General features: G+C 38.6%; 1 protein-coding gene across 2 annotated transcripts in view; it reads right to left on the bottom strand.

The window, feature by feature from the left end:
* The window catches only part of LOC108707272 (high affinity cAMP-specific and IBMX-insensitive 3',5'-cyclic phosphodiesterase 8B), a 68,798-nt gene that overhangs the window by 9,253 nt on the left and 35,641 nt on the right, over nucleotides 1–23,904 (bottom strand). The window contains exons 2-16 of one of the 2 annotated variants that reach the window (XM_041580518.1): nucleotides 20,085–20,141; nucleotides 14,834–15,024; nucleotides 13,322–13,381; nucleotides 11,987–12,044; nucleotides 11,262–11,350; nucleotides 8,566–8,644; nucleotides 7,922–8,062; nucleotides 7,534–7,622; nucleotides 6,586–6,646; nucleotides 6,194–6,230; nucleotides 3,668–3,745; nucleotides 2,906–2,982; nucleotides 2,314–2,478; nucleotides 974–1,019; nucleotides 455–596 (exon numbers count right to left, since the gene is read on the bottom strand). In XM_041580518.1, coding sequence (XP_041436452.1) covers nucleotides 455–596; nucleotides 974–1,019; nucleotides 2,314–2,478; nucleotides 2,906–2,982; nucleotides 3,668–3,745; nucleotides 6,194–6,230; nucleotides 6,586–6,646; nucleotides 7,534–7,622; nucleotides 7,922–8,062; nucleotides 8,566–8,644; nucleotides 11,262–11,350; nucleotides 11,987–12,044; nucleotides 13,322–13,381; nucleotides 14,834–15,024; nucleotides 20,085–20,141 — 1,370 coding nt within the window. The remainder of the gene's footprint in view (nucleotides 1–454; nucleotides 597–973; nucleotides 1,020–2,313; nucleotides 2,479–2,905; nucleotides 2,983–3,667; nucleotides 3,746–6,193; nucleotides 6,231–6,585; nucleotides 6,647–7,533; nucleotides 7,623–7,921; nucleotides 8,063–8,565; nucleotides 8,645–11,261; nucleotides 11,351–11,986; nucleotides 12,045–13,321; nucleotides 13,382–14,833; nucleotides 15,025–20,084; nucleotides 20,142–23,904) is intronic. The other variant, XM_041580519.1, reaches the window with a different exon arrangement.

Genomic DNA, 23,904 nt, shown 5'->3' with positions numbered 1-23,904 from the left:
CCTACTGCACATTACAGAAGAGGCAAAGGGGTAGTCCTTGTGGTGTTTATACAAATGGCCTGTAGATGTCACTGTGCCCAGACTTATACTGTGCATACTTCCTGGTAGCTTAAAAGTGAAAGTTGTGTAATGGCTACATGTGAGCCTTCTAATAAAGCACTGTTATACTCTCCTCATCCTCGGCTACCCAAAACATAACAGTCCTGTCACAAGATGGCAGTGAATCATTGAAGATGCCCCTGGCGTCAATAAACCAAAAACTTCATAGCAGACATTGATGGAGCATAAAAAAACACAGTGAAAATGTTTACATTTGCCCTGCTGGAAATCCTTTATGCTGAATATCAAAGAACTGAGCTGGAAAACTTTTGCACAAAGTGGACATGAAATGCCTGAAAGTCAGGCCACTGGGTCTAATAGTTATTGATGCCAAGAGATTAGAAGAGCAACATACCTTTTACTAGTAACTGTTTCTAATTCAAATATGTTAAAGTCCCAAGAACCTTCATCTTCTAGTAATTCTGCGATACGAGGTGGGACATCATTGATGGTTATTGGCACTGAAAGGTGGCTATGGCTGTGGTGCATGTCTGAAACTCAAAATGAATGGTTACCTCTCATATCTCTATGTACATATAACAAGCCAATGCACTGGTGTCCTGCAGAGCACAGTTCTCTTTATAACTGCTCCTAACAGAATGTGCTATTTAAGGGGAACATAAGGAACATTGTATAAGTTGGTAACATCTTTGGAACACGCAGCCAGGCATGGTTATTTTCTGGTAGCATTTTAGAACATCAGGAGTATTAAATTAAAAAGAGACCAAGCAATATTTTCATGTCCCCAGTCTAACGTGGTTATTAAATACTATATTAAATAGAGGGGATGTCAGGCAAGGAGTGTGGTCAGAGATGAGATCTATATACATCTATATACATCAAGTAGAAAGAAAATAAAATATATCTGACTTACTTTTTGAGAAAACATACTCATTTCCTGAAAGCCTTCTTAAGCCATCCTACAAAATCCAAAATTCACAATGAGAAAAGAAAAGAATAGTAAGAATCCCTGGCACATATTCTCTGACGGCTTAATTACTCGTGGCATTGGTTTTACACTAAATCATGGGCAGTTGTTCAGCAGTGCAGCAGTACCTATACAGTCTGCAATGATCTGCATTCTAATTATCACAAGATACTATGAAACTTTCCAGGAGGTCCCATAACTAATCGTTTTGTGTGGGAATAAAGCAATAAAAGGGACATAGAGAAATGAGCAGGCATTCATGAAGTCCCATGTAGTCAGGATTAGTATTTATTAACACATAGGTAAGATATATAGCCTTACATGTTTCAGACTTCTGTTGCACTTAATCATAGCCTTAAACATATGTTTCTGAAACTCATAGATCTGTATGCCTTACCTATGAATTGATAAATATTTAATATTTATGCTACACCTGACTGTGCTATTTCGTGAGTGTGTGCTCATTTATGGTTATCATCCATTGCCGACAGTCTGGGTCATGTGAACTTGGACATCACATTTACTTTGCTCAACTACTGACTTATGATCAGCTCAATTCTTTGTACTGCCTATCACAATAACTAAAGCCTATTATGCACAACTTGATATTTAGAGCCACAATGTCCACTTTCAGTTGTTTCCTGTCCACCAATTAGCAGTAAAAAATGATGTGGCATACCGTGGCTGAATAACAACCCTTTCACTATATTGACATTCCATGTTTTACAAGATCATCAACCATTATGTTTCCTTTGGGAATGTGAGCTACTTTTTTCAGTGGTGCGTTCTCCCCCTTGATCATATTCAGCAGCACAGAACAACAGAAATCACATATATAGGTATGGGACCTGTTATGCAGAATGCTTGGGACCTGGGGTTTTCAGATACCGAATCTAATGAATCTACTAGGAAATCATGTAAACATTAAATAAACCCAAGGCTGGGTTTGCTTTCAATAATGATTAATTATATCTTAGTTGGGATCAAGTACAGGGTACTGTTTTATTATTACAGTGAAAAAGAAAATAACTTTAAAAAATGTGGATTATTTTGATAAAATGAGTCTACGGGAGACACCCTTCCTGTAATTCAGAGCTTTCTGGATAATGGTTTTCTGGATAATGGATTCTACATCGGTATAATGATTTTCATTGCTTTGGGAAAGCAATTGTCTTTCCATTGGCGTGACTTCATCTGCACAGTTTTTATGACTTTATACTGTAGGTTCCTGCAATAATCTTTCAAGTGTAAAACAAGCATTTAAATTGTATTTTATTTCGACTTACAGTCATCAAACCTCCTACAAGATCACTGGTGTGAGGGTCTTCTTCTTTGGTTCCCAGCTGAGGCGAATAAAGTTCAGTTGTTCTAAGAATTTCTAAAACTCTGTCTAGCGATTCGGCTACGGTCACAGGGCTGTTCTCTTGAGCTGCGTTAATGATGTTTATGACCTTAGGAGGACAAGGAACATTCCTGTGGTAAAATGCGACGTCAGATCAAATTCTATCATTTTACCAACAGAACACTCACAAAAAGGGAAGAATACTTCATTCATTTCCCAACCTACAAAATTGCTCTACCCCATTCTTCTGCTAAAACATTCTGGTTAGTCTTGTTTATGCCACTTATACAAAGGTTTTTATCTATTTACTACAAGTTATAGTAGTTTTAGAACAAGACTTGAGCTAAGGCACACAGGGCATATTGATTACCACTACTACTTGCAGCACACTGCTTCCCAAAATTTACCATGTTGCCATTCTTTGTTTTCTCCTTGGCGTGCCTTGAGATTATCTGGACAGTCATCAACAAATAATTAATTATATAAACATATCAAGGTAATCTCTTCAAATGAGCTTGGGGCCAGGTAAGAATTACCTTTGTTATTGGAGCCTCAATAGTCATGGTGTGAATTCGAGCCATCGAAGAGTATCTGTGGTTCTGCAAACTTGGTGCTGTTCAGACAGTAAAACAATCATTAAGCACTACACCTGCTTTATTAGAACATGGAAAATGTGGGGATTTCTGCCACTGCATGACAATAAGAGGTTCTATGGGCACACAAAAGTCCTGCTTCACAGCAAGGTAAGGTAGTAACCTCTCATGATGGCAACAGCACGCTGTCTGCTTTACTTTACAACCCTGTTGGGTGTCCTTTGGCTCCCTACTATATAGACTTTATATAACATTTGCAGACTCTATTACATTAGAAAATCCACATATACACATACAGTAGCACACCACATGAACAAATTGTATTGGTAAGCTGTTTATGTCTGAGGGGGAAGGGTTAGGACTGGAATAAGATTGTACTGCTGATTTTTGCTGAAAATGTATAATATAAAAGCACAAGTATGGGAACTATTATCCCGAATGCACTGTTTTATTATTTCAGAGAAAATGGAAATAGCTTTTAAAAAATTGGATTATTTGGATACAATGGGATAGGTATTTCTGTAATTGTGAGCTTTTTGAATAACGGATCCCATGCCTGTACTGCAATGATTACTAGGCTGCTTATAAATTATGACTGTAGACTAGTTACTGAAGCAGGTATACATCATTGTGTACCTGAGAAGGTAATTGTGCTTCAATGTGAAAGTACTCTCTTACTGTTCATCCAGCTTGTCCAACACTTACCATCACTACTGCGAGAGGTGATAGATCTTACATCAACTGATTCTTTCCTTCTGTTTTTAAGCCTAAATGAGTGAGACTCTGAAAGATAGTACACATCCAGTGTATTACTAAAAACACTTCTAAGGCAATTCCCATTACATTCATCTGATTTAACTCTGAGTTACACTAGCTTTCAATTAAAATGTTATCCAGAATGTTCCTTCTACCAGTATACTCATTGATAACATTGATAAATTGGTCTCTTCTCAAATTTCTTACAAAATACACATTTGCAAAGAAAGAATGCACATAATATACTGTCTCTCCATACATGAATGGGAACAGCAATAATGCTTACATATAAGATTTTTTTCTTTAAGAGAATGGAAGGTTTCTAGGGTGTACTTCCATATACAAAATATTTCTTAGAAAATGTTATGCTCATGAGATGCTATGGGGTATATTTATCAAAGAGTGAAGTTAATAGTGAAGTTCCGCCACTAGAGTGAAATTCCGCCACTCTCCATTAATTTCTATGGGATTTTTATTGGCGTATTTATCAAAGGGTGAACTTTCACTATCACCCATTGATAAATACGCCTTTCAAAATCCCATAGAAATGAATTGAGAGCTGCGGAATTTCACTCTAGTGTCGGAACATCACTCTTTGATAAATTTACCCCTATATGTTTTAGTTGTATTCCACACTGTTATTTAGGTTTAAGGAACCTTCTTAATTGATCAATGGCTCCTTTATGGGTTGTCTACAAGTGCTGGTAGGGTTTGGCAGAGCAGTTAACATATGGTGCATTGCAGTATGTTTCTAGGTATCATCCATAATGCTTTGCAAGTGAGTTCCTGCTTGTCTCTGAATGCCATTATTTCTATACTCTAGATATCGGAGAGGAGACCATAAGGTAGAGTCCTGCATTGGGTCGGGTACCCGTGGGTTACCCGCAGAAACCTGCGGTACCCTGCGGGTTGTGGGTAGAAGTTCTGGGTGGGTATATATGCGGGTCGGCAGTTCTGCAGGTTCGCGCCTCACGCCGCGGGTCTTCTCAATATCAATTTTTATACCTTTTTTCTGATCACGTCTACTTCTGATGATGTCACTCCCGGTTTACAATGACAGCACTTGCTGATTCTTGATGGTCAGAGGGTCGCGGGTACGGGTTGCGGATAAGGTACTTGCGGGTCGGATAATAGGTCAAAGCAGGTAACAATGTGGGTTGCGGGTCCGGATGCTGGTTGCGGGTACAGTTCGGGTGTGGTTTCAAAACAATGGACCCGCACAGGACTCTACCATAAGGGTCCCAGCTGGCCTGCAGCATCATAGAGTGCAGGCCAGCTGAGATCCTGTTGCATTATCCCTCACTCAATTGCAGCCAAAGGGTGACCTACCTGCCTCCACCCTTCATGAATGCAGTGCAGACTAACACAGTGAGCACTATATATGTCACTGGCCTCTGTGCTTTAAAACAGAGTGTAGAAGTCTGTGGCAGTTCTTCAGTGTGCCTTGTGCTCTTTTGTGCACACTGAATCAGGGGTTGTACATAAACACTCTTCTGCTTGACCAGGGGAATCAGTGCATATATGCCAATAGCATCAGGTGCTAACATAAGTTTCATTAGCCAAGCACAGCAAGATCAGAAAGCATTATGATAAGCCATCTAGGCAAAACGAGATACAATGAAAATGAACTGAAAGTGGTGTAAGATATGTGTGTAAAAAGGGCACAATCTTGTGTATATTTCACTAATGTTAGACTGGTGAATATAAAACTCCAGGGAAAATGTGTATTGTTGCAGCAAGCATTGCTGAATTTGCTTAGGAAAAACTGTATATTGTGTCCCTGGAGTGAATGGAAGAGAGCAGGGTGGGCCTTCCATTCCATGCAGCTGCCTAAGTAGAGGTAGTTAGCTAATTAAGCTATAGTTAAAAGGAGGTGTGATACTACACGTCAGGGCTTCCGCCTAGAGACCTCCTTGAGTGGAGGAGGGTAAGTGGCCTGTGGACACCTCCTTGAGTGGAGGAAGGAGATTTGTGTGTAGCTGGGAAAGAGAGTGTGATTCCCCCTGAGTTAACGAGTTGGAGAAAGCTCCAAAAGGACTGGAAAGAGGAAGAAAGAAACCCCTCACAGGAGACAAGAGTGTCTAGAGTGAGCCCCAGAGAGGATTCTGTGTACCTCCACACCTGTGAGTGCTGGAAATGTGAGTTTGTGTGTGAACACCAATGAGGGTGTTAGAGCGGGACTGCTATTTCTTATGTTAAAGCAAGTGTGCTGAAGCATTGTTTCATGTATAATAAAAGCCAGCCAAGCTGCATTTGAACGTTAAAGGTGGTGTCAGACTCTGAGCTGAAGACTGTGCTGTGGCTATGGTCTTCACTACCTGAAGGTCACAGTGGGTACAAATAACCCTCAAAGTCCACTGGCTTATGGAAACCTTGTTAAATAGTCACAATAACATGTCATGAATGTATTAGATGTTCCCATTTTCAAAATAACCTTTGTTCTGTTTAAACAAAAATATAGAGGGAAAGGCCAACCTGTAAGTGCATTTTCTTCTCGATTTATCTTGTAGATCTGGAGGGGAAATAAGGAAGAATAAGGCAGGTAAGGCGGGATATTAGTTATCGTCTAACATTTAGGTTTTTAAAACAAATTTGTTTCATTTCCTCACTGTCATATAAGCTCTGTAAGAAAGGTTAATTTTTTTTCAAATTTGATCAACTTTGCTCCATGAGATTCCCATAGAGGTTTTTGGTAGAGACGCTGAGAGATAGGCAAAAAAAAAAAATGTGATGGCATTATGAGTCGTGTTAAAATTGTTGTAACTTATCTATGAATGATATTTCTCTCTCTGTTTTTGGAACAGATTTTAAAACCATTTCTTACATGCAAGCCACCACAAAGCAAAAGTACCTGGGGACCACGTTACCTGTTTATTGTTGTCATTGCTATTGTACAGCTTCTTCATAGACACAAAATGTCTAATTTTCCTAGTAACAATAAAAAGTCATTAGCCATTCCATTCTTCCTATTTATATAGAAAGAAAAATAGAACTTAGGAGCATGATTCAGAAAAGAGAGACAACAAAAGAAAACTCATGGTCATTACCTGTGTGGTTGAGTAAGGCTGCATGGTAGTAATGTGTGTCCAAAAAATTTACTTGTCTACTAATGTATGGGAACATACTTTTGCTCAAAACAGTATTACTTTCTGCAGCTGGAGTGTGGGCTCTGTTATCCTGCACCTCAGATGGGCGAAACCCTAAAAGGTGCCCTTTAAACTTCTTAAAGGGCATGTAAAGTCTAAAATAGAATAAGGCTAGAAATGCTGTATTTTGAATACTAAATATAAACATGAACTTACTGTACCACAAGCCTTATCAAACAAATAATTTATGCTTTTAAAGTTGGCTACAGGGGGTCACCATCTTGTAACTTTGTTAAACAAGACTAAGACTGTGCACATGCTCAGTGTGGTCTGGATTGCTTAGGGATCATCATAAACAAAGCTGCTTGAGTTCTGCATGGCTGGGAAGTAAGGCGGGGGCTCCCCCTGCTGTTCATAAGTATGATTGTTTCCCTGCTCAGCAGTTAGGGACCATCTGACAATTCCTATCCACAGCAGTAAATGAAGGGAGAATTTCACTGCATACAGTCAATTTTCTTATAAAAACGGTACATATTTTTTAATCAAAGTATATTGGAGATAGGTTTCTTTTTCATTAAAGAAAGTAAAAATGGGATTTTATTTTTTTGCCTTTACATGCCCTTTAAATCCTTGCTAGATCCACAAGCAATTTCAGGCCAGCAGACAAATCATGCTGGCCTGCAGCATTAACACATACAGACATTCAAGAGAAATATTTATTTGACTCACCCCCCTTGCCCAATAACTGGGGTCACTTTTACATGTTGTTGAATGCTGTCTCCTGATTTCCTTCTTGCAAAATAGATTCCTTGCCATTCCTGAGGTAAGTTTGAACAAAAGTGTTTTTAGTGTTGTGCAAACATATACACACAAACACTAACACATAACTAACACATAACTGTTAAGTTGATGTCAGATCTTTTCCTTCTCTTTATGAATGTGTAGGTCCTGTGATAAGCAATTACTGACTCATTTTAATATTTAGACCAGGACTGTCTAGTCAGCTCGCAGTAATTAATATACCTTCCTATTTAACCTAGTATTTTGCAACCAATCCTTTGACAAAAGGGTTTATCCCTTTGAATATTTGTTTCATTGACATTTTCAGTGATCTTACCTTTCCCTTTTTGATGCATGTGTTGATGGTGTCCAACAGATCTGCACGGTTCTTGTCACTCTTTGGCAGTTCAGTAAGTTCCTTCCCAATAAGTTCTTCCTTATGATATCCCATCATCCGTTCAAAGGCTGGGTTAACATACTGACAAGTTACAAGTACTTAGAACCTTCGCACTGAATAAACTTTAATCACAGCTTTAGTGCTATCAGTATTCCAAGTTAAAATATGCCGCAGGGTCTGCTCCCAGTCCCTAGCTGCACTCTTACTTATAAGGAACATAAATGGGCAGGTGAAGGGAGGGCCGGGTAAGGGCTACTGTGTGCACCAGGCCCCTCCAAAGATTTTTTGCAAGGGGGGGGGTGTTCTTGTTATGCCACTGCATTATGGGGTGCTTTGATTAACACCTCTGAATGCACAAGACCTTAACACTGTAAATAGATAGGGGAGTCCACAATAAATACTGCCCAAAAGCAAAGCTTCTGAAATTGCCTATGTAGTAGCTCCTTTTAGGTTGTCTGAAAAATTACCAAGCTTCTAGTTAAATGTAACATTTATCCTGCATTTGAGAATCTGCTTCATCTGCTTCAGGACAAAATCAGAATCTCAGATCCATGAAACTGCAGTGCTGTTGTAAGCATAGATACCTGTATGACATGATCTTCACTTGTTATTTCTATGGCTTCTTGACAGTTGTCTAAGGCTGTAAATATTGAGTTGCAGGACCTGAAAGCAAAGATAATTATTAATTATTAATTAATCCATAAGCCTATGATCTCATTTAGGGGCAGATATATTATGAAAGCCACATTCTATGCATTCCTATGGGATTTTTTAGAAGTATATTTATCAATGGGTGAAAATTAGAATTCACCATTTCAGAAATACGCTTCCAAAATCCCATAGGAATGAATGGAATGAGTTTTTATTCATTAAAATCTGAACTCACATTTTGATAAATCTGCCCCTTAGTGTTGCAATCTCATTTAGTATTTGTTGTAAAAAACAAATATACACTGGGGCAATAAAACCCCCTAAATTTAAGAAAAGCAAAATTCAGCTCCTTAAGGCCTGCCCTTCAGAACATAGATTGGGGCATTATGTTTTTGGCTAAAAACACAGAACAGAAATTATTGTAAGTTAAAATGATATTAAATCATTCCTGTTCTCAATTTATTCCCTTCAGAAGTAAATGTAGAAGCACTAAGAATCACCCTATGTGGCTTAATATAGAAGTAAAGTAGTTAATAGAAGAGAAGGGCATTTAAAAACTACAAGTCTGTAGGGACAGAAGCTGCATTTAATGAGTATCATAAATGTTGTAAAACAGTAATCCAGAAGGCAAAGACAGGAAATGGGGAGAACATTGCTGCAGAGACTAAGACTAACCCCAAAATGTTTTTTAAGGGGTTCCAGTTTAGTTGTGTTCAGCATAAACAAATACTTTTTTCAATTGCTTTCCATGTTTTATTTTTTTACCGTTTTCCCAAAATTTAAGTTTATTGTTCCTCTCTCTAGTGTTTCAGCCTGGCAGCATAGTGATCCAGGAAAATCTGAACCATTATAATTTGCTACATTTAGTTGATACAATTTCTCAGCAGTATCTGTGGAATATTAGCAACTATTGTATCAATTCTAACAGCTGCCTTTAATGAAACTCAGGGATTTCGCTCAGTAGGGCTAAAGATAACTAATGTATCAACTAAATGTATTTAGAACAGTTAAAGAGTCGGCATCCCCCCCCCCGCCCCCCCTCCAGAGATGCTTTAGAAGGTGAGAAAACTTTACACTTCAATATTAGAAAAACGGTCACAACTGGAAAATAGAAAGTAATAACGCCTGATACATTAGATTGATATAAGCTTCAAGAATGGGTTGGATGTTTTTTTTAGCAAGGGAGGGAATACAGAGTTATGGAAGACATCTCATAGAACAAGTTGATCCAGGGAGTGGTCCAATTGCCATCCTTCAGGAAGGAAATGTTTTCCTCTCTGAGGCAAATTGGAGAGGCTTAAAATCTGTTTTGCCTTCCTCTGGATAAACTAGCATTTAGGCAGGTTATATATTGACCTAAAAGATTGAACTTGATGGATGTGTGTCTTTTTTCAACTCAATTTAAAATGTTACTATGTTAAGCCGGGTGAGCAAAAAACTACACCTGATCATAAAGTTCAACCCTTAAATGTATCAAGACTTAATTATGAACATGTAAATAGGCTCTACCGGTCAGGGACCTCTTGCATCACTTAAAGAACAAGAAAGCCCAATTTACTGGAAAGTACAAGTAAGTAAGCCTCCATTGAATATGGAACATACTGGCACCCACCTGTGATCATGCTTTCCTTGTACTTTAACTTGTCGAACTTAAAGGAGAACTAAAGCTTAAATAATGAAGTAGGCTAGAAATGTTGTACATTTTGTTGTGGGATTCTGTACCAGCCCAAGGCAACCACAGCCCTTTAACAGGGAGGATCTGTGACCGCAGTAGCTCCCCATCTTCTTTTCTGCTGATTCACTGTACATGCTCTGTGCTGTTGTCACTTACTGAGCTTAGAGACCCACTCACCATATACAGTACACATAGAATAGAAATGTCACAATATAAGGCTGATTAGTAATTAATACAAATAATTACTACATGGCAGCACAGAACCCAGTGTAATTAGCATCAGCATTTAATAATCTACCCTATAGCATCAGTTTATATTATAGGCCAACCTCTTTTTCTGCTTGATACTTTGCAACAACCCCTAATCTTAACTTCTCAACAGCTGCTCAGAGCCCACTGAGCATGTGAATGTCGCAGAGACTTTCCAAGATGGTGTCCCCCAGTGACAAGTTTGAAGGCCTGGATCATTGCTGCTATTGAGAAGCTGAAACTTTAAACTGGTGCAATACGTTCAGTACATAATCTGTAACATTTTTGTCCATATTTATATTTAGAATGTAGTTCTCCTTTAATGTTGCTATTACTGCACTGTAAAAAATGTACAGTGCTGCGCACAAAGGCACAGGTACATAATCCATACCTTAAAAGATTTTTTTTGTCCCATCAGTCACCATTTCTCTGGCATTAATAGGCCATTTTCTCACGTCAGCCACATGCCACATGCATAGGCTGCTACTGAGAAGTGGTGCCTATCAGGTATGCACCCGTCCCAGTGATTAATCTGTACATTCCGCTGCATGTGCTTGTGCTCACTAATTCATAAATAAATTTAATATATGGCATGTTTGTTCCTCTCCCCTGCAGAATTTTCCAGCTTGGCTAGTTGACCTGTTCCTTAAGATTGAGTCCTGTTGGCATTGACCACTTTGGGAAAAACATTTTATTTCTACATACCGCAGTTTGAACTGAGATCGCACTTCCCCATGTTCTATCTGGATCAGCTCATTGTAACATGCAATCATACTGCTGTTCTCCACAAATCTCTAAGGGGTAACAAGAGAATAATTGATATTTACTCATTATGGCACTGTCTGCAACTGAATGTCACTGGATACTTGAAACACCAATGTCAAATATAACCCAGTACTTAGCAATAAACAAGTAACATATTAATTGACTAGCTACTTCCATTTCTTTTCCCTTGTGAGAAAGGGAAGCCAGTGTTTAGTGGACTGATAGCAGCATGGCAGTAATGCAACCTGTACCTTTCAAAAACATCAACCAAAAGCCAAAGGCTTCACTCAATGGATTGCAGATGAAATGGTTGTCTATTAAATTAAAAGGCCACGTGCCTAAATAATATGTAGACATCTACACACTCTCTAGTCGCCAAAACTAGAACTGTCGTTGAAAGCTTCTACACAGAAGCTTTTGTAATTTTTGAAAATTAATTTTGCTCTGGGCCTACATATTAAATATAACCATAAATATATAAAACATATTAAACATCTACATGGAGGGTCACCAGCACCACAAAGGTACAAAGGATGTAAAGGGCAATAAGAACCATTTTCAGTCGTGCAATTATTAGTAGGCATCACCAGACACACAACCTGGTAGATTGAAATGTGTTAAAGAGATTTACCCATGTGTAGCCTAAACTATTTGCTGTTACCTACCCTATTAAATCCCACATTCAGAAGGGGAAGGACAGACATCTCCTCTTTATCAGAAGCTCTGAAACAGAAAGTTACAAACTGAAGCATATTGTTAGCGTACTGAGTTGTGATCATAACACAAAAGTCCTTTACAGTACCAGAGAACTATATAGAAGTTCTGCCCCCGACCCAGTATGCCTTTATTTGCAGACAGACTAAATTCAACCTGGAATAAGGTTATTGAGTAGGGTGAAATGTCAAGTAGGTTTCAGGCTAAATGTAATTGTGCATTAGGCCAGTAGGGGGAACTGTGCCCATCTACAAGACCAAATGGTAATCTAATCATGAGAAAGTGATTCTTGTGTAACAGAGAGTATGAATTTCAGGTGTGGTCTTTATAAGGGCCTAGTCCAAGAGGATAAATAAGTGTCTGTTTCTGCCCCACAGGCATTAGATTTAAACTAGTGTAGTATTAGATATTGACAAGAAAATGTCTGCTCCAGAAAAAGTTATACAACTTCCTGCAGCAAGATCAATGCAAATAAGAACCTCAGCATTTCCACCTGTAGCTGGAGGTTAGCAGCATATAGGATTTAAGGATCTGCACAGGCTTCTAATATGAGTAAACTTTTTGCCCAATGACCAAACAATCAGAGGAGTCAATTTGGCCCACCCCCTGGGTGACCCTCTGTTTAATGAGTGCCTGAATGAATTGTATTAATCCCCCAACTTACAACTAATCAGAACAATTATAACATTTCCTTATAGCTAACTGTAAACTGTGGTGTCCAATAAGCAAAGGGACACTTAGGGGAAGATTTATCAAGGGTCGAATTGAAAAATCAAATTTCTAAATTAAAATTTCGAGCAAATTTTAGTTTACTTCCACTAGGGAATAGTCCAAATTCGATTTGAATATCGAAATGTATCATGTACTGTCTCTTTGTTCGATCGAAAACCTACTAAATTGCTGTTCCTATTTGTAGTCATTTGATGGACTTTGCAAAATCGTCCTAGTTTTTTTTAAATACTTTGAAACGAATTTGATCGAATATGATACAAATTCTATTCTAATGATTGAATGTAGCCTATTCACACAAAGTTAAAAAATTTGCTTTTTTTTAATGAATTTTGGTTTGTCTTTTTTTAATCGAATTTCAAGTTGATGGAAGTTTAAAAAAACTCACCTCAAAATTCGACCCTTGATAAATCTGCCCCTTAATGCATCAATTTTTTTAATTTTTAAGATTTTTAGAAACTCTCAAACATTATTATGTGCTCTACTACAACTGCATCTTCTGGGCTTTTGAATTCTGCTGATTTCATTCACAACAAAAGGCAGTATTACCAACTTACACACGTGGAACAATGGCAAGAATCGTTGTGTGCTCTGAGGGCTTTGTTGCTCGTATGGATCTGTGGAACAAAACAAAAGTTATAAAGCACCAGTTTTCATGTACTCTAAGCTACTGGCCCCTTTCCCCTCAAGACCTTCAACATTCGGCTAGGCCCCATAACATGTAAGAAGGTAACAGAGAAATTAAATGTTGCATTAATCATCTAGTTGAAGATAGATCATTTAAGGTAGAGAATATGCTTTCACCCTAACCGAACTCTCACTGGCACTCAGGCCAGTAGAACAATTAAGCATTTAAATAGTATGTATCCCTAAAAGGCCTTCAGGCTGCTGCTCCTGGAGTTAAGTTTGGGGACAAATAAGAAAATAGCAAATTAAATTTTGCCAATATTAATTGTATCAAAATATCAATGTGTACACAAAATACTATAAGTTAATTGTAAGATGAACATCCAATTTAATAAAAATATAAAGAACAAGAATGGAATGGGCAACAAAAAACAGAGATTAATTCCTGATACATTCCTGATAAGATGCTGACATTCTGTATGTGTGTGAATTATGTTTCAGGTTCCATGCATTATATGTGTGGAAACAGAATCTATACTAGGATGTGTGGGGAGACTACATCAAGTCTAGACATGTGCTAGCTAAGAACAATGGAGGTTATGTATAGGGTACATACTGTGACTTCAGGAAAATCTTTTTGCAGACAAGGGTACCTTTATTTTTCCCTTTACTCTAGAAAATGACCTGAGCCAGTGTTGGGTTCCAGATAGCAGCGTAGAATGGCTGCTTAGGGTTGTGAGCACAGGCCCCAAGCTATAGGTATAGCGGTCACATCTTTTAATGCAGTTCTTAATATTTCTGGATGCCTATAATGATATGCAGTAATAGTGTGGGCCCTTTCTAATTTAGCTAACCAAAGCGTTTAGCTTTTATCAATTATCAATTCTGTATTATTGAAGCAAGCTACAACATCACTGGAATGGAGGACTAATGGATTTCCCAATGAAGGAAATGTAATATTTGCTGAAGGTATTTGTCTTATATATAAGGTGGCTATATAAGGAGTATTGGTGGAGATTTAAGGACAATCGGGGGAATGTAATAAAAGTCGCTAACGAGAAAACTATTTGCAATGCGAAAAGTTATGCTTTGCACAAATTTGCACAAATTTAATATAGCTTTTGCGAACCTGGAAACTGTTTAGCGACCACTTCCGAAAGTGAAAGACCCTTTGCAAATTATATAGTTTGCGCCAATGCGAAGTAAGTGTAATAAAACTTCTTACTGAAAAAGTCATTATGTTTGCCCCAAAAAATTTGCAATGCAATAATATTGTTTAAGGAACAATATTACATTGTGAGATGTGGATTTTTATTCTTATTGATGCGAATTGTTTTTCTCTTTGTGACTTTAATTACATTTCCCCCAATGTCTTTTGTAATATTATTCTGCATTTCTATTCTGGTGGCACAGATACAGTCTTTTTCTTTTAGTGTGGTTACCTGCACACGGCTTCTGCATCAAGGTATCTTGAATGCCTGTGATCTATGACAATGATTTCATGGTGCTTATCCAAGAAGCACTCAAGTGCAGACTCTGGTGTCCGAGCAATATTACATCTGTATCCCGCTCGATCACAGGCCCACCAGAAGCCATCACTCTGGCTATCTTCTTTTGCAAATACTAGCAACACCTAAAAGTACAAGTGGTTATAACACTTTATTTTTATTTTGCCTTTCAAAGCCAACAATTGTACTAAATCATTATATGAAAAACTCAAGATTGGTTTATTTATTTTACTGTAATCTCAGCAAAGACAGGTATACATACAGCAAGAAAGGGCATCATTCACAAAGTTATTATTCTAAGAACGAACTGACTTGCATTTATCAGTTTAGTGAAACAGTAGAGTATAGGCTCTATTTTCCTTTGTGGATTAGCAAGTCGGTATAATGGAGTACAGAGTCACACACAACCTCATATAAAATTTTATATCAAATTAAAAAGGATCTAATAGGTAGCAGCAGTTTACAGCATGTCATGATGGTTATGTAATCTGTTTTAACAGATTGTACAAAGGCTGAAAGATTGAGAGAAAGACAGATAGAAAGTGCATATTTGGTGGAAGTGACAAAATTATTCTATTGACTGTATATGAGATTAAAATGAGCAATAAAAAATAATCTCAAAGCACTAGGATCTTGAAAAGGTGGGAGATAATTGAGTGATTAACAGTAAGGGCAATGGCACATGGAGCTATTTGTCTCCCATGTTTTGTCATGGCTATCAGAAAATACCCTGCCATAAAAAATTCAGATAACTGTCTCTGCTAAAACACTCAAATCACGTAATTACTCAAAAATGCTGTTGTATTTTTTTTTTTTGGAGCTATTATGTTGTTTGAGTATTGTCTGTGGCAGGGTATTTTCTGTGGTTTTGTAGCCACAACTAAACGCAGGTGACAGGTAGCACTGTTTGTCATTGGCATAATAGGTATTTCTGGGATGAGGGGAAAAAAAGACAATGACAAATTTAATTTACACTGGGACACAGAAGTAGAAATGGCTGACAAACAAGAAGAGACACAAAGGCACCTAACATAGTAAAATTGCTTCTCCCTCCAGAGCAAACAATATTCCCTGGAGCCCTCCAGTTGGTTCTCCAAAGTTTTTCTTACTGTATGTTATATAACCCTAACAAACCTGCTATGTGACAGTCATTCCTTTTGGGAAGAAGCTCAATTATTAACGTACCTGATCCAAGATGGGAGGTTCCTGCACAAAGTGTGTTCAGAAAGGTGCAGTGAAGCACCAATTATCCTATATTCTGTTTTAAGCCGGTCAACTATGAAGCAGTGCTGGAGAGATATACACCGGCTGAATGAATCATAGAGTATTTAAGAACTAGCACCTAGTTTCAAGTGTTCTGACATCTGGCATTGTCTGGACTTTGGCTTCTCTGACTTATGGTCTTATTTGTTTGTCGTATTCCCTTAATTTACTGCACAGCCCTGCAGAAGCAATTTATGACTATAAATATAATGTAATGTTCATTGGATGCCACCTTGTAACATTCATGGCAACCCCTAAGAATGTGAATACATACGCCACTAAATTCTAAACCAGTGATCCCCAACCAGTGGCTCATAATCAACATGTTGCTCACCAACCCCTTGGATGTTGCTCCCAGTGGCCTCAAGGTGCTTCTTTCTGAATTCCTGGCTTGAAGCAAGTTTTAGTTGCATAAAAACCAGATGTACTGCCAAACAGAAGCTCCTGTGGGCTGACAGTACACATAGGGGATACCAAATAGCCAATTACATCCCTTATTTTGCATCCACCAGAACTTTTTTCATACTTGTGTTGCTCTGAAACTATTTTTACATTTGAATGTGGCACACAGGTAAAAAAAAAGTTTAGGGACCCCTGCTCTAAACTAGGCCAGATAAAAGCTTTTAAATAGAAGGGAATACCTTGAATTCGTGGTATTGCTCTGTATAATTTGCAGACAAATCTAGCATACTGCTGGTTTGTCAGGAGCATTCCACTGCTGTTTTTGGTTGAAGGATATCAGGCCGTTCCACTACATGTAACCAAGAATTAGCATGGATAAGTGACACAGGATAAGAAGGTTTAGTCTGAGATAGAACAACTGAAGGGTTGATTTATTAAACCATTTTGATGGATATAGGTTTGTTTGTGGCAAACGGAACACTCAAAATAAAGATTAAGAGGAAGATTTATCATGATCCAACAAAGATCATCTAAATAGACCCTAGGTGATTCCTTAGTTTGTTATGTGATATATCTGTTACCTTTTAATTCTACTGGCTGACCTTTAAACCAGTGCAGGCTGAATTTGATAACTGCATTTGTTCCCCAGCCCTGGTTTAAACACATGACTTGCATATGTAAGACTTATCTGAATTCCACCAACATTTTCTCATCAATCCTGAATTTTATTGCTGACAAATTAAAAAAAAACAAACACATCTGGACACATCTGTTTCTTGGCTTTTCCAACTTTCTCTAATTCACCTGGGGCAAGGATCTGACCTTAGCTGCTTATTCCCAGGAGTATTTAATCTTCCCTTGCAGAAAAAAAAACAAATGTTTTTTTTCCAGAAAAGAACACTATACTTGGAAAAGAACATTCATTAATTAAGGCAAAATGGAAAAATACACAGTACCTTACTTGCCCCATATGCTGGCATAGAGAAATATATTTGTATGTATCTTACTAAGCACAAAGTCCACCTGCATTTTCTTGACATAATAACATCTCACATTAATTAAAGAGCAATTATGCAAAAAAATTTGCAATTTTCAGTGCAGGTACAACAGTTGCACTATATGCAGGTATTGGACCTATTATCCAGAATGCTGGGACCTGGGGTTTTCCGGATAACAGATCTTTCAATAATTTGGATCTTCATACCTTAATTATACTAGAAAATCATTTAAATACTAAATAAACCAAATAGGCTGGATTTCCTTCCAATAAAGATTAATTATATTTTAGTTGGGATCAAGTACAAGGTACTGTTTTATTATTACAGAGAAAAAGGAAACCATTTTAAAACATTTGGATTATTTGATTATAATGGAGTCTATGGGAGATGGACTTTACGTAATTCTGAGTGTTCTGGAAAATGGGTTTCCGGATAACAGATCCCATACATGTACTGAATCAGGCCCATGGTGTTTGTTGCTAAGCCTAACTGTTAGGAACTGCTTAAAATGCTACTGATAGAAAAAGTATAAACAAATGAATAAAATCCTTAAGGTGATCTAGCGGAACTAAGAATTTAGATTACAATATGTTCTAGGGGCACTTACCTTTTATTTTAATTCTGTTATACCTTTTAAATCCACTATACTATGTAACTAGTTAAAACAGAGTCATGTTACAATGGACAGAAGCCTTTTTAGGACAGGTGGACAGCTGTAATACCATTACATGGATCATATCTTTCAGTAAACACAAGTAAAAAGAGGCTCTTACAGCAACTAAACACAAGGGAGCAACCCTGTTATCCAGACCAAACTGTCAGAATCCGTCTGTTCAGTGCACATCTAGGTACGTTGGAAAAGCTGGTCAACGCACGCACATCAATCGATGCACGCTCCAGCGTCCTCATGGACACATTTCAATGCAGGCCCACAATCAAGCATGTGCATTGACGTGCACATTTTTCAGCTTAAATAGATGCCGAGGCCTATGCTGCAGTGTAAGGTGATCATCTTCGGCTGACACTGAGCGTTTATTCCTGTGATATTAATAACTTTTTGATTGCTGACTTTTGGCTTCTTTCTGACCACTTTACATATTATCCATTCGACTTAGTTTTGACTCCTTGGCTTCTTAATCCTCTGGCCTCTGACTCTTGCTCAACTACCACTCTCTGATTGCAGCTAAATGCATTGCTTTCCAAGATATCCTGCTATTTCTCAGCTGGGCTCATCCTGTTCTCATCTCCACTAGATAGGTCCCAGTAGGAAGCATAGGGGAAGCTATCACCTTCTGAGTTCTGACTCACCGTGGTACCTGGCACAAAGGGGCAGATTTACTAAACGGCGAAGTGGCCGTCACTAGAGACAATTCACCAGAAATCCCATCCACAGGGACATCGACAATTTACAGGCGTAGAGCACAATTCGCGAATGGTCGTTACTCCGCAAATTCACTAAAGTACAAATGTTATAGAACGTTACCTCTTTCGCAGGAGTTAAAACGAAGCTACATCCGCCTTAATCTTATGTCAGTGACATCATATCCTGTATGCCGGAAATTCATAAAAGTTCTAAAAAACGCTGGTGACTTCCTTTTTCAAAGTGGGATTGCCTTCAAAAGTCCTAACTATTACAAAAGTCCTAACTATTACAGATTTTTGTGTTAACATACTTTTTCCAGACATTTGAGGGGCATGCCACATTTGTTTTAGGGTGGGCTCATGTCTAAGGCATTAAAGGATCTCTTTTGTCTTTATTATGGTTCCTTGGACATTTTTAATAAAAAGTGGCCACTTCAAGTATTTGCACCAACAACTCTAATAAAGACGTCCATACGACTTTTATGTACCTGTCCTATTCAAAGTAACCTAAGCGTAAGAGGACTAACAAAGTTTCGCTAGGCAGAAACGAACGCTAGCGAAACTTCACTATGAAATGCTCGCACTGCCGAAGTAACACTAGCGGAAAGTTGCCAGCGTTCAGCAGCCTAGGCACAACTTTACATTTTAGTGAATTAGAGAAGTGGTAATGAATTTGCACCTGGCGAAGTGGAGCAAAGCGACAATACACACTTTAGTGAACTGTTGGACACTGTCTGATGTTAAACAGTCCTAATCAGCTATTGCAATGGGAAGTGGTTGTGCCACAATTCATTTTCTGTATTCCACATGCATGCAATCAGAGAATTTACTGCATGACAAAGTCACTTTAATCCAATGGGATTGCAGGACAGACTATTGCAGCTGCCTCCTGAGGGGCCCACAGATGCCAGTAGATGGCCAGTAAACCATGTATAGCCACAATAAATCATTCTAGTAGAATGATCCATGTTTTTTCCAGTAAAGATAATGCACCTCCAAGAACACCTTGCTTGCCCCAGCTGTACTCGTTGTCTATATGGCCTAAAAGTGAGCTGCATATTTTAGGTTAAGTTGTACCAAGCCACCGGCAAGTCCCCCGGTTATCTCCAGCAAATGTTATCAGCTCTGCTTATGGATAGTAGCTTCACCTACTGTGTTACCTGAATAGGATCCTGGGTCAGTCTCATAGGTCCAAGCCACAGTTCTGTTGATGATACCTGTTGAAAGGAAAAAACAATTAGGATTTACTGTGTCCATTCAATTAACACTGCCATGCTACCTGTCATGAGCAACCTTTATGTTCAGTAAACACTCTTGCCAAAAAATAATTAACTTTAAAGGAGAAGGAAAGTCATCTTGCACTTGGGGTACCAAATGTTAGGGCTGGTGCTCCTATCAGCAGAAAACTGCATCGGCCCGGGGTTATTCCAGCGAGCACCACGGATCAATCCTCTTCCGACTTCTTCTTTCTTCAAATTTCTTGGGGCAGACGCAATTGCAGTTGAAAGAAATAGCCGACTTTTTAGTTAAAGTTCGGCTTTTCACTGTAATGCGCAGCACCGGCCGGGTTTCAGGTAAATCAATAGAATCACTTGGGGGTGCCTAACATTTGGCACGAAGACTTTCCTTCTCTTTTAAACACTTTCAGTATATTACAGATGTTCTGATTGTATGCTACCTTTATGGTTTCAATTATTAGCCTGAACAAATAATTCCACCAGCACACAGGTCTTAGTTGCAAACAGGGACAACCCTTGCTGTATTTTTATTTGCGTGATGCTCAATTATTAGCCTCCCTGTAATGCCTGTTTCTAGCCTTAGGGGTTTTTCCATGTGCACCGCACAAGGAGGCATGAGTCCGTTTTTACCTACGGTGCTTGATTCTGTACTGACGGGATCGCAGTGGAGCATCTTATGCGTGTTCAGTGCTTCACCACGGTCCTTTCAGTACGAACCCCTTAGGAAAGAATTGGCTCTTTAAACCCTAAAACTGAAAATGTTTTTATTTGATAGGGGTCATTAACCTTGGCAAACAAAAAGAAAAAAGATCACTTGTAAGGAATCAAACATATTAACTTTATTTTTATTTTTTTATTGCTTATACTTCTTTTCAGGCCTCAAATATTTATCTCCCATTCTGGCCTCCAAACTGTTGCCTGGTTGCTAGGGTAATTAAGGTTTAACTAGCACACAGCAGTTAAAATAAACTTACAAACAATAAAAAATGAAGACAACCCTCAGATTGTCTTAGAAAACTGCTTTACTTATTTATTATTTGTGCAATTTCCCATTCAGCAGAAAATTCCTATATCACACAAAACAATGATCTTATACCCAATATGAATGCTAATTGTTGTACTCAAAAGTCCTTTTAGACTTGATCCAGCCTCTATGGTTTTTAAATGTAAAAGTGGAAGGAGAAAAGGTATTTAATAAGATTTTCCTTGCTAGTTAAACCCCACTGGATATTAAATGATGTCTTCTCTTATATAATGACACCTAAACAGCAATAAAGGGAAAGAGAGAAGTTCCCTAAAGGAACAAAATTAAAGGTATACTGTAGCTCACCCTTTTTCAATTATTGATGGATTTTCCTGCAAGGGATATCCTGTCTCCATACCCCAAAATGTCTCAAAAGATATAGTTGTAAGAAGCAGGACCAATCCAGAGCAGTAACTATGACTGCAAGTGCTTTTATTGAGGAAATTTGCAACACAACATGTTTCGGGCTAGGCCCTTTGTCAAGTCACTTGATAAAGGGCCTAGCCCGAAACATGTTGTGTTGCAAATTTCCTCAATAAAAGCACTTGCAGTCATAGTTACTGCTCTGGATTGGTCCTGCTTCTTACAACTATATCTTTTGAGACATTTTGGGGTATGGACACAGGATGTTCCCTAAAGGAAAACTATACCCCCAAAAAGAATACTTGGGAAACAGATAGTTTATATCAAATTAAGTGGCATATTAAAGAATCTTATCAAACTGGAATATATTTTTAAGTAAATATTGCCCTTTTACATCTCTTGCCTTGAACCACCATTTTGTGATGAACTCTGTGCTGCCTCAGAGATCACCTGACCAGAAATACTACAACTCTAAGGGGCACATTTACTTAGCTCGAGTGAAGGATTAGAAGGAAAAGAACTTCGAATTTCGAAGGTTTTTTTGACTACTTTGACCATCGAATTGGCTACTTCGACCTTCGACTACAACTTCGAATCGAACGATTCGAACTAAAAATCGTTCGACTATTCGACCATTCGATAGTCAAAGTACTGTCTCTTTAAAAAAAACTTCCACCACCTACTTCGCCACCTAAAACCTACCGAGCACCAATGTTAGCCGATGGGGAAAGTCCCCATATGCTTTCTAAGTATTTTTTTATCAAAGTAAAATCGTTCGATCGATGAATTAAAATCGTTCGATCCAAAGGATTTAATCGTTCGATCGAACGATTTTTCCTTCGATCATTCAATCAAACGAAATGCGATAAATCCTTCGACTTCGATATTCGAAGTTGAAGGATTTTACTTAGACGGTCGAATATCGAGGGTTAATAAACCCTCGATATTCGACCAATAGTAAATGTGCCCCCATGTGGCAGATTTATCAAGGGTCAAATTTCAAGTTAGTGTGAGTTTTTAAAAACTCCCATAAACTCCCATGAACTCGAAATTGGACCAATCGAAATTTATTTAAAAAATCTAATTTTACAAACGCAGGTGAATATGATCAACTGGAAAACTCGAATCAAATTTAATTCGAAATCGAGTTTTAAAACTTGATTCGAGTTTTAAAAATGACTAGCTACAGAATAAAGAGAAACAGTGGGAAGCTTTAACCTGGAAGCAGCCACTGAACCCATTTCAACTTTAAACAAATGCCTGTTTAATAGTATAAATGTCACGACCGGCACCCAATACCAGAACAAGTGCCAAGGACCCTGGTCTCGGCTCAGCTTCACCAGTAGTGTGACCACCGTTGGGCTTCGGGAGGAGCCCTCAGCTTACTTGGGTGCCACCTGGACTTAACGAGAGGTGCAAGGCGAGATGTTCTGGCTGGCGAAGGGGCATGGCTGTTAGCAGAGTCTTTTGGGCTGATGGTCATGGTACAAATGGAGCAGGCAAGAGAATCGTCAGACAGGCTGGGTCGAGGCAGGCAGATATGAAGAATCGTCAGGCAGGCAAGGGTCAAACCGGGTTGTCAATAAAGGGGTTAAGCAGGAAGAGTTGTCGTAGGCAGGCAAGGGTCAGGATACAAAATGCAGAATAGTCAGGAACAGGCTGGGTCAAACACGGGTAATCAAACAGACAAGATACGGAACAGATCGGATGCACAAGGCTCAGGAAACCACTAGAAACAAGTTCTATCACGGGCACTGGCTGGGGGTCAGAATGGGCCTTAAACACACTATATTTTCGCGCCAAAACATGCGCCAATGTACCTTTAAGAGGCGCATAGGCGCGCCGCACGCACCCTAGAAATCAAGATGGCGCTGGATCCGGCGTCAAGGAACGACGCGGCGGGCGTCCCCGCCTCACAGGTAATATTATTACAATAAACTTTGTATGTTAAACAAGACGTGGCATGGGGGCATGTATGTAGCATGTATATACAGCATCTGCTATTTACAACACATTTCCCCATAAATTATGAAAACATTTTACAGGTGTGGGATCTATTGTGGCCTAGAGATTTCCAGTTAAATAGTCTTTTCCCTACCCAAAATGTAAACATTACAAACACCCAATGTATCTTTTCTGCCCAAAAATAGATTTCAATTACCCGCACATGAGCTGATATTTCCCACAGACTCATAAAATTGTATACAGATCCAAAATGAGGACACCCCCCCCCCCAGTTGATTTATGGCTGGGTCATAACAAGATATTCATCATGCTGGCTGACAAATATTATCAGGTTTTAGATAACTGTGACTGCAGGGTACTGTTTTTATTAAAGGAGAGGAGAGTACATCT

The sequence above is a fragment of the Xenopus laevis genome, chromosome 1S, assembly GCF_017654675.1.
Source record: "Xenopus laevis strain J_2021 chromosome 1S, Xenopus_laevis_v10.1, whole genome shotgun sequence".
Classification (NCBI taxonomy): Eukaryota; Metazoa; Chordata; class Amphibia; order Anura; family Pipidae; genus Xenopus; species Xenopus laevis.
This window is presented reverse-complemented; position numbering and strand designations above follow the sequence as displayed.